General features: G+C 54.1%; 1 protein-coding gene across 1 annotated transcript; it reads left to right on the top strand.

Annotated features, from left to right (window-relative positions):
- Positions 1-4,209: 4,209 nt before the first annotated feature.
- FSHB (follicle stimulating hormone subunit beta) lies at positions 4,210-7,760 on the top strand. The gene is made up of 3 exons (XM_077866141.1): positions 4,210-4,368; positions 5,125-5,289; positions 6,329-7,760. Exons 2-3 carry the CDS (start codon positions 5,131-5,133, stop codon positions 6,557-6,559), a joined length of 390 nt encoding a protein of 129 aa, XP_077722267.1. The 5' UTR covers positions 4,210-4,368; positions 5,125-5,130; the 3' UTR covers positions 6,560-7,760.
- Positions 7,761-11,031: the final 3,271 nt, after the last annotated feature.

Here is an 11,031-nt window from a genome sequence, read left to right as displayed (position 1 = left end):
ATTATTTAAAATATCTCAAGCATTTTTTAAAAATTTACTTTATGAAACATACATCACACAGGCAAAGTAAAGGAGGGAAAAGAGACCAGATCCTATAAGGAGTAAATGATCTATCAAGATATGAGCATAAATACTTACTTTCCTATTTTTAAACCCAAATATTTATGTATTTATTTATTTATTTAACCCAAACAATTAAAAATGACATTAAAATTCTTTACAAGGGGATCCCTGGGTGGCTCAGTGGTTTAGCGCTGCCTTCAGCCCAGGGAGTGATCCTGGAGCCCCAGGATTGAGTCCCACGTCGGGCTCCCTGCATGGAGCCTGCTTCTCCCTCTGCCTGTGTCTCTGCCTCTCTCTCTTTCTATGTCTATCAAGAATAAATAAATAGAATCTAAAAAAAAATAAAAATCAATAAAAATCAATCAATAAATAAAATTCTTTATAAATGAAAGAAGAATACGAGTCATTGAGTTTAGGTACAGGTGGAAATTCTGGGGATCCTCGCACAGTTGAAGTCAAGGGTTCACCGGAACGCACGAGAGAAGTGTGCTGTACATTTACAATACAACGTGATGCATGTTCACCTTGAGCTGAGTACAGGGAACTAAGGAAACAGGGATCGAGAGCACTGGCCGGACCGTGAGTCATGGCTACGGGGTCAGGTGGAGCCAACACCTCCTGGAAGAGGCTCCGTCCCTCTAAGTGAAATCCTGGGGCAGTGCTTGTGGGAGGAGCTTCGAAGAAAAGGAGAGGAGCCACGCATCCCAGGCCTGAGGAGCAGCACCTTTTGTCCCTCAAGGAAGCGGAGAAGTAGACATAGGATTTGGGGAAGTGGGGAGGGGCTTCAACAAAGTGAGAACTGGACCCAGGGTCTCCCCGAATAACGTTGAATACTTCACTAAACGCGGGGTTCATAAAGCCCGACAGAGAGCTGAAAGTAAAGGAGGGTATTACCGGTTTCCAGCCTGGAAAAGAGAAACCACCTGCAGTCCGTAACACAGAGAAATTAAGTCCGGAGAGTTGATTACCAAGGGTCAGACTTGCTAAGGAGGGGGACACGCAGGGACAGTGAGGCCAGCCCGGATCAGCAGCAGCAGGAGGAAGCACTCCCCTGCACATCGCAGGAGCTGAGGGCCTTCCCGGAGCCAGCGGGTGGCTCCACGCGGCAGAAGCCCAAGTCACCAGGGCGGCTCCTCCCCGAAGCCGGGCCGCGTCCTGGGCCTAGACCGGGGCGGCAAGGCAGCCACCGCCGAGAGAGGAGGCACAGGGACAGGGCAGGCCTGACTCCGGCCTTCCCAGAGGCCCAGCCTGCCACCTCCGCAGCAGGGAGGGCGGCCTGCAGACGTCTGCCCCCAGACAGACAGCGGGACAGGAGGCGGCCGTGCAGCCGCGCAGCTTGAGGGGCACCACGAGGGCTTGTCCAGCAGGAGTGTCCCAGCTCCGCTGTATGTTAGAGACCCTACGGCATCGGGACGCAAAGTAACAGGAAAGACCTGTATGTTTCCTTCAATAAAGCGTTTCAACGACCTCTGTGTGAGCAACGTCACGAACCAGGAGGCACCCGAACCAGATAGTGAGGCCGTAAGAGCCCGGAGTGGGGAGAAGAGCCTGGGGCCTCTGCACAGGGAGAGGGAGAGGTTGGCTGGGGCTCCAGTCTGGCCCCTCCAACTACGGGGTCGGTGGGGTCACAGGGCACTGCGGCCAACCAGCAGCCCGGAGCTCTGCAGCCACCCCACCTGTGCAAAGGCCCCGGGGCCCCGACCAAGGTGTTCAGCCCCGTGCCCCAGTCTTCCAGGGAGCACTACAGGGAGCACCACAGGGACTCCCTCGGGGACGTTAGTGAGGATTATACGTGATCAGGTATTCAGTGTTTAGGTAAGTGCCTGGACGTAGTAAGGGCTCAATGAAAGAAGCTCTTCACATCTTCAAGTGAATGTGTAAGGAACAAATACGACTATATATGCATTAATCATTAAGACACATTAAGTTCACATATATTTACTTAAAATGATTAAAAATTAAAACGATCTATAATCTTCCAGGAATGACTATATTTCATTTAATGCATATTCCCTGATATTTAATTACGCATCCTATAACTTTGATAATATTCTTACTTGCCCACAACTAATGGATTTCAAAATATTTCTATATTCCATATATCACTCGCGTAAATGTCGGATTAATACTCACAATATCCGGGACCTTATGTTTCATCGTTGTCCCATATGTTTGACAAAGTCATGAGCTTGGATAAATTCAATTATTTGTCACCCATAAACCTGAGTCCCTGCTGCTAAATTGGGCAAAAGGCAAATGCACACCCATGCCAAGCGGTCTCATGTTGACTTTTTTACCCTAAACGTCAAGCGGACCCTTACAACCCAGGCAAGTAAGAATATTATTACGCCTGGGTCTCTGCCTCTCTCTCTCTCTCTCTGTGTCTCTCATGAATAAATAAATAAAATCTTTAAAATGGAATAAAATAAAACATAAAAATCAAAATAAAATTATCTTTATCCTACTTCCACTTTATCAAATTACCCATTTATTTGGTCATTTTTATATCAAAATCCTGGAAAAAGTTGCCTATATTCATTTTTTTTTCTCTCTTACCAATAAACACATCCCAATCAGGGTTATGCTCCCCTCACTCCAAGGAAACTTCTCTAGCCAAGGACGCAAGTGCCCTTCACGTTGCACCCACATCGTAGGGTTCACGGTCCTCGTGTTAGCCCGTCAGCTACGTCGAGCAGAGCTTTCACTCTTTGACGTGCTCTCTCGGCTTCTGGGACAACACATTCTCTCCATTCCTCTCCTGGCTCAGTGGCCTTTCTCCGTCGGGAAGCAAAACCCCCTTCATCTTATTCTCGCCCCCTGAACGCCGGAGCACACCAGGCTCCACCTGGTCCTTCCACCTTCTCTATTCATACGGGCTCCCTTGGTAATCTCTTTCCCGGCTCGTGTCGATGAATCCCAGACTTATACCTGCAGCCCATATGTCTGTCCCAGAGTTTAGATTGAGCCTTCCCCCTAGAGTCCTGAAGACATGTGAGCTCAACAAGTCTACACGGGATTCCTCATCTTTACTCAAAGCTTCCTTCGTTGACAGCTCCCATGTCCGTTATCTTTCAAGTTGCTCAGCCCAGAATCATCAGTCGTCCTTGACCCTCTTCTTTCTCTTATGCTCAACATTCATCCACCGGAAAATTCTCTTGGCTGTCCTTTCAACACATGCCCAGGGTCAAAATACGTCCCGCCACCTCCGCTGCTAACACGCTGGTCTGCACAAATACCGTTTCTCATCTGGGTTGCCGCGACGGCGTCTACGAGTCTCCGTGGTCTCCCCTTCCCCTACATTAGCAGCGGCTGCAGGGACCCCTTTAGACCTAAATCAGGTCACGTCGCACCTCGGCACTGGTCCCCTCTCACAGCAAAAACCAAGGTCCTACGTGATCGGGCTCCTGTTATGTCTTTGACATCAGATCCCGATATTTCTACCACTGTTCCTTGGCTCCGGCCACTGTTTGAATGATAAATATTTGTTAAATCGAAACGGAGCTCCCGTTTCCAAGGGGCTCGTACTCAACTGGAAGAAACAGAGGCATAGCAAGGGTTGCAAACAGACCGCGGAGATTAGAGCTCTCCGCTAGCCCCAGCCTGGATTCCGGTAGGCAGGTGAGCGTGAAGGTAGAGCAATTCGCCGGGGACGGGGAGGCGTTGGGGAGCACGGGTGAGAACCAAAAACCCTTGAGGCAGGGCAAGCCCCGCAAATGCGAAGCTCTGGAGAAATGAGTCAGCAGGACGTTTAGAGAATGACAAGCACGGGGGCCAAGGAATGACACTTGAGGTCAGAGGACGTGGACGTGGGGGTACAGAGAACCAGAGCTGGCACTTCACGGGGGGCTGGGCCAGGAGAGACTCCATCTGTCTGCTTCCAGCCGCTCCCGGAGCAACTCGCCCACCGCGTCCTCTGGTGGACACGTCGCCTCAACAAGGCTCATGCGATACTTGGAAAGGATCCTGAATTCCCGGAGTTGAAGGCGCAACAGAGAAACCTAGAGTCACATTTAACTTGACAAGGTGAAGGAGTGGGCGTGCTGCGGTATCAAATTCGCTTTGTACAGAATCTCCATCCCTGGTAGTGTTGTTTTTCCCGATGAGCCGCGTTTAGACTACGTCGGCAAGGCTTGATCTCCCCGTCCACCCAAACACTGACTCACTTACAGCGGGCGTCAGGCTAACGCTGCTCTAGCTAATACCCAGCAAGTCCACAAGGTGTTAGTCGCCCGGGATTTTGTATAAAAGGTGAGCTGAGACGTGACTCGGTCCACAGCTTTCTCCGGACGCGGCTGCTGACCAAAGGTGAGTCTTGGGGTCGGTTCTTACCAAGTGGTGGCAGCTGCTTTTGAAAGGACAGGCTCTGTAGGACCCGGAGAACACATCGAGACCTTTCCAACTGCCGTTGCGTAGACGGTTTGTTCTTGTCGATGTGGCTACTTGAGTATCGCTAATGCGCGGAGGCCACTGCATGTGGCCCAAGTCGCCTGGCCTCTCAAGCAGCCTTACTTTAAACAAAAGTAATAAGCAAAAGCAGCGGACAACATTCACGAGATGCAAAAACTGGCGAGCCCGTTTCCTTTTTCCTTTTAAACAAAAATAGGCTTAAAAAATCTTAAAAAAATAAACAAAAATAGTCTTAAAAATTTTTTTTAAATAAACAAAAATAGTCTTAAAATTTTTTTAAAAATAAACAAAAATAGTCCTTAAAACGGTAATGAAGGGACGAAGAGGATGATCACAATTACCACCCACAGAACAATCACTAGAAGACTCCAATCTTTAAATACTGCTGTGCAAAAAAAATCATTATATTGGAGTGTTGACCTGTAATGGGGGTCTACTTCGACCAAAAAAAAAAAAAGAGAGAGAGAGAGAAGGGGTATAAGAAGAAACATGTGTTCAAGAGCGGGAGAGGAAAGGGAAGGAGGGAAAAAGTTGCTGGAGCTAAGTGCCGCGGCTGGGAGGACGGGAAGATCAATGGTTTGGGGTCCGGTGACCTCCCACGCTCGTAATTGTTTGGGCCACGTTGGCTTCTTCTGAGCCTTGTCTGCTTCCCAGCCCGGGATGAGGTCGGTCCGGTTTTGCTTCCTCCTCTGCTGCTGGAGGGCGGCCTGTGGCGCGGGCTGTGAGCTGACCAACGTCACCATCGCGGTGGAGAAGGAGGAGTGTCGCTTCTGCATAAGCGTCAACGCCACCTGGTGTGCCGGCTACTGCTACACGCGGGTAGGAGCTGGCTTGGCTGGGAGTCAGGGTGCGGGCTTCCCCAGCCCCGCTGTGCAGCCCCCCAAGCCCCGCCGTGCCCGCCAGGAGCCCGGGCCCTTAGCGCCACTTGGGTCGGGCTTGGCCTCGAGCAGGTCAGTCCAGCAGAGCCTTGCACCAGACCACCCCCCACCCCACCCCCCGCCTGCGACGTGCGCTTGCAGCGAAGTGCTGCTGGGCTGGGTCCGACAGAGGCAGGGAAACAGAGCACAGACGCCCGACGATGGGGCATCTTCCCTGGTCCCTAAAGCCGGTGCTGTAACGGAGGCCAGGTCCTTGCCCCAAATAGTGTCAAAACACATTTCAGGCCACACCAAAGCACAGACACGGGGCCCCTAATCATGGGCAACAAGCAGCCCGGAGCCACTTGGCACCGCAGAATTAGAGCCCGCGTGACTCCACGAGCCTCGGCTTCCCCCTACTGCTGCTGGGGAAACCGAGGCCCCGGGGTGCAGCGCCGCTAGCTCGTGGTCCCGCAGCCTCTGTGCCTTAGTCCAAGCCAGGAGTTTCCACTGTGCTTCCTGACTGTCTTCTCCTAGAACAGCTGCTTGTCTATGAACCAAAATCGAGAATAGCAACCTTTTAATGAAAGGCCTTTTACGGGGAGGTAAATGAGCGTGATCCACAGACCCGACGGCATGACCTTAACCCGAATTAACAGCCGTGCCCGTTTCTTCCCTCGGCGCAAATAATGTTGCTAGAAATCGCTGGGGAAAGAATCTGTTCTGCTTGGATTGAAAGTGCTCGGACTTTGTGCAAAAAAGCACAAAGTGCAAACTGTGGATACCTCGAAACTGAGAGCCCTGCACAATACAGGCATTTAAAGGGAGGACCTAGGGGGCCCCTGCGTGGGGCGCCTACGGGACCGTGTGCCCTCGGTTAGGAACCCTGGGCTGAGCTTTAGGGGGTAAAAGCTGGAGCCCGCGGCAGGCAGGCAATGTCCCCCGTGCGGGGCCCCTTCCCGAGTGCTTTAGCCTGACTCCGTCCCCCTCACGCTCCCCAGGATCTCGTGTACAAGGACGCGGCCAGGCCCAGCATCCAGAAGACATGCACCTTCAGGGAGCTGGCGTACGAGACGGTGAGAGTGCCCGGCTGCGCCCGCCACGCGGACTCCCTGCACACGTATCCAGTCGCCACCGAGTGTCACTGCGGCAGGTGTGACAGCGACAGCACCGACTGCACGGTGCGCGGCCTGGGGCCCGGCTACTGCTCCTTCGGAGAGCCGCAGCAGTGAAGAGGCGCGGGCACCCGGCCGCAGCCTTGTCCCCAGGCCGAGGCGCCGGGGCCCTGCCCTCGGGCTGCACTGTCCCCCGCACCCCCTGGTCCGAGCCGGTCCCCAGACACGGGGCTGCTTGCCCGGCCCCCCTCTTAGAAGTCCTCCCGGGCCACTGCTCCTTCTTGGAACTGGGGTCCCCAGGTCCGGGGCAGCCAGCGGGTCCCCGTGCAGAAGGCAGCACTCCTCTAGACCCCGCAGGCCTCGAGAGCGGAGCCCCCAGGACTGCAGCCCGGCCCGGCCTGAGACTCGCCCGTCACGGCTTCCTTGACAGGAGCGCCCTCAGGGAGAGGCGGGGGAGAGGCCGGAAGGGACGGGCGAGGCCACCCCGTGCAAGGCGGCAGGTGCAGGAGCGCCACCTCCCCTCCTGTGCACCTGCAGCGTCCGCACGCCTGCCTCTTGCTGGATTCCCGCCAACCAGGTGGTCACCGAGCTCAGGCTCCCTAAGCTCTCGCCACCCGGCCCTTTAGTTAAGGGCAAAAGCAAGAAATGTTAACATGGGCTGATTTTCCCAGGCCCACAACTATTTCATCATTTACACAAATTGAACCAACCCTGTCCGACTCCTGAAGACTCTGTTGGGACGTCGGGGAAGAGAACCTTATCACCCTGCCGCCGGGGCCAGGACCCCCCCCTTCGGGGGGAGGTGGGTTTGAACGTAGATTTGAAAGCAATGTTGTCACTTTAGTACGTATATTTATCTTATCGACAAATATATTTGTGCAAAGAAATAGCTTCTTTAGAAAGAATTAGCCAGGAGGGAAAAAAAAAAAACCCAAAAACCTAAAATCCTGCGTGTTTGCCCGAGTCCTGCGTATCAGTCTCCTCTTTGGTCTATCCGTGTCCTCCCAAATCTGTTTCTTTTAAAAGGGTGAATATTAAAAGTATTTCATGATTTCTTTTCGAGGTGTTACCTCTCTTAGGTATGTGCTTGTTTCACACTTACGTTGTTTAATTTAATTAAACCTTATTTTTTAAATAAAGATGCTAGCCACAGAGTCACACATCGAGAGTTTTTCCATGCGTAAGCAAATGACTAAAATATCAGTCATGTTTATAATATTAGTAGAAATCATGTTAAACAATAACGCCCAGCTCTTCTAGAATATTTACTTGTCCTCACCTTTGGAAATATTAAAATTAATTCGTTGCATTTCTAGAAGTGTTTCTTTATCTAAACGTCCTGTCATTTTTCAAAGCCCGTTTCTGAGGGAATGTGGGGGGGGGGGAGGCAAAGAGAGAACCGCAGAGCGGGAGGGGACCCGGGAGATTCTCTAATTCCTTTCCTGAGCCTTTGAAATGGAGACATTGAAGTCCGAGGAGGTTCCCGGACGCACCGAGAACTCAGAGCGTTCGGGCGCCGCAGGGTGAGGACGCGGGCCTGGCCCTTGACCCAATCTGCCGCGCTGCTCCGTCGCGCTGAGAAGCCCCCTTGGCCAAGACCGGAGCCAGGTTGCACGTATCGGTAGCCAGGCTGGGCCCCCGGGTCTGGTGCCGATTGCGGCTGTAGTTACAGCCTCCGCGGCATCTCGACACCCCGCGATTGGGCCGCACTGACGGGGTTTAATAAGGGCTCTGGATTACAACGCAGCGTTTGCCTTCTTCTCGGGCTTCTGGAAATCGGAATAGCTGCCTTCCCGTCGGAGACACTACAGGGCGCTGGCCTCAGGGTTAACGCGTCTTCATCGCCTCGTCCAGAGGTAGCATCTCAACCAAGTCACTTAAATTCTCTGCATTTCGGTTTCCGCAGCTGTCAAAGGAGGAGAGTAATATCATTCACCTCAGAGGGTTGTCAGGGTGATTAAGTGGGATCGGACGTGCCGAAGACCCCGCGCCTGGCGCACAGCCGGTCCCCGGTAGGTCCGAGCGGTCGCACCTTGAGAGACAGGCCGGTGTCAAGACGGTAAGTGGACTCCCGTAAAACAACGTAGCTTAGGCTTTTCCTAACTATATTAGGTAAGATATTTAACTATTCCGGGCATCCGTTTCCTCATTTTTAAAGTGGAGAGTGAAAATGGTAACTATGCCACAGGGCGGCTCCGAAGAGGAAAAACGGGAACGAGCGTGAGGTGCTTGGGGAGCCCAAGGGGAGAACCACCATCGTGACGGGCGAGACTTCTCCAACCTAGCTCAGAAGGTCAAGGTCGAAATGCTGGGAAGAAGCAACGGCTTCCGCTTGAGGCGCCCCCATGCCCAACGGGAGCACGATCCTTTCTCAAGTAGCAACTAAGGAGATTTGTGGGCTCCCCAAGTGCTTGCCGAGGAAAGGCCACCCCCGGGGCCACCATCTTAGCTGAAGGCCACAGGGTCTCTCCCAGCACTGGAGCAAGTCCTCCCGGGGCTGCAAGAGGAATGTGTCCAAACCACAACTGCAATCATGCCCGATAACGAATGGGATTCCTCTGTGTTTTCAGGATGGATCTTAATATTTAGCTGACCTGTGTAAAGGGCCAACCTCCTATGTCCCTGTTCCCTCATTCCCAAGGGGCTGTTACACCTGGAGACTAGCTCTGAGGACTGAGGGATTATTTCGTGCTGTAACCCGACTACTAGGCCTTTCCTCCCACTAGAGGTTTGACCATGGCAGACGTCACTAGCGCTGACTTATCAGCCAGTTTAAGTGATAACAAATGTGACGTCAGTGCATGATCCCTCCCCCTACAATTCCCGTCCAGCCCTGAACGCTGGTATGTTCATCTTCATTTTCCTGAATAAAAGCCGTGACAAAGACACGTGGGCAGCACTGCCAGGGGCCCCCGGGCCAATGGGAGGAAACAGGGAGGGAAACGAGCAGTTTCCAGGGCCGTCGAGGTCCCTGCTCCCCAGCCCTGACCCAGGGCACCCCCAGGAACAGCTCGGACTGGGTGGGCTCTTCCCAGGGTCACCAAGGTCCCCGCTCCCCAGCCCTGACCCAGGGCACCCCCAGGAACAGCCCGGACTGGGTGGGCTCTTCCCAGGGTCACCAAGGTCCCCACTCCCCAGCCCTGGCCCAGGGCACCCTGGGAACAGCCTGGACTGGGTGGGCTCTTCCCAGGGTCACCAAGGTCCCCGCTCCCCAGCCCTGACCCAGGGCACCCCCAGGAACAGCTCGGACTGGGTGGGCTCTTCCCAGGGTCACCAAGGTCCCCGCTCCCCAGCCCTGACCCAGGGCACCCCCAGGAACAGCCCGGACTGGGTGGGCTCTTCCCAGGGTCACCAAGGTCCCCACTCCCCAGCCCTGGCCCAGGGCACCCTGGGAACAGCCTGGACTGGGTGGGCTCTTCCCAGGGTCACCAAGGTCCCCGCTCCCCAGCCCTGACCCAGGGCACCCCCAGGAACAGCTCGGACTGGGTGGGCTCTTTCCAGGGTCACCAAGGTCCCCGCTCCCCAGCCCTGGCCCAGGGCACCCCCGGGAACAGCCCGGACTGGGTGGGCTCTTCCCGGGGTCACCAAGGTCCCTGCTCCCCAGCCCTGGCCCAGGGCACCCTGGGAACAGCCTGGACTGGGTGGGCTGGGGCCAGGGCTTCTGGACGCTGGAGGCTGGAGGCCACCTCCCCACTGAGACCTCACCGTGTGAAGGCAAAGGGAAGAAAGGGGAAGGGACAGAGGAGGAGGGCAGGGGAAGACGGGCGATAGGGGGACAGCAGTTTTGTAGCTTCTTCTAGATGTTTGTTTTGTAAGTATTCTCCTCAAACAGTCTGGTTGACACAGGACCCCGTTAGCTCTGGGCGGACAACCGGGGACCCCTAAGGAGCCTCCACGCGGTGCTGCGCTCCCCTCAGGGCAGCTCCGTCTGCCACCACGTGTCCCCACAGCAATGTCACGGACTGTGTTCCCTGCTGGGACTTACTCATCTCCTAACCGGACGCCTGTACCTCCCACCGTCTCCCCATTTGGCCCATTCCCTCACCCCTCCCCTCTGCAATCATCCGTTCATTCTCCTAGTTGCAGGCCTGGTTCACGTTTCATTTATTCATGTTTCATTTTTTAGATTTTACAGATGAGTGAAATCGCCAGCTTCAGTCTGACCTATTTCATTTCGCACAGTGCCTTCTGGGTCCATCCATGTTGTCTCAAATAACGAGATCTCGTCCTTTCTATGGCTGCACTGTGCTCTGGTGTGTGTCCACCACCGATTCCTGACCCACTTGTCCGCTGACGGACGGACGGGTGCTTCCAGCCCCTGGCTGCTGTAAATACAGCCACAGTACACACAGCGGTGCATAGGTCTTTTCGAATTAGTGGTTTCATTGTTTTTGGGTAAATGCCCAGTAGTGGACCTACTGGACCACCGGGCATTTCCAGGTTTAATATTTTGAGGGTCCTCCATCCTGTTTCCCACACCAGCTTACATTCCCACCAGCGGGTGCCTTTTCCTCCACATCCTCACCAACACTTCCTTCTTGTCTTCCCGATTGTAGTCATTCTGGCAGGTGTACGGCGGTATCTCCCCG

Source organism: Canis aureus, chromosome 23 (genome assembly GCF_053574225.1).
Source record: "Canis aureus isolate CA01 chromosome 23, VMU_Caureus_v.1.0, whole genome shotgun sequence".
Taxonomy (NCBI): Eukaryota; Metazoa; Chordata; class Mammalia; order Carnivora; family Canidae; genus Canis; species Canis aureus.
Note: the sequence above shows the minus strand (reverse complement) of the source record. Positions and strands in the feature narration are given on the sequence as shown.

Bases quoted from the DNA above. Each gene is read 5' to 3' on its own strand.
- FSHB (XM_077866141.1), top strand. From the start codon at position 5,131: ATGAGGTCGGTCCGGTTTTGCTTCCTCCTCTGCTGCTGGAGGGCGGCC. The intron at 5,290-6,328 runs GTAGGAGCTGGC...CACGCTCCCCAG, and splicing joins CCGGCTACTGCTACACGCGG to GATCTCGTGTACAAGGACGC.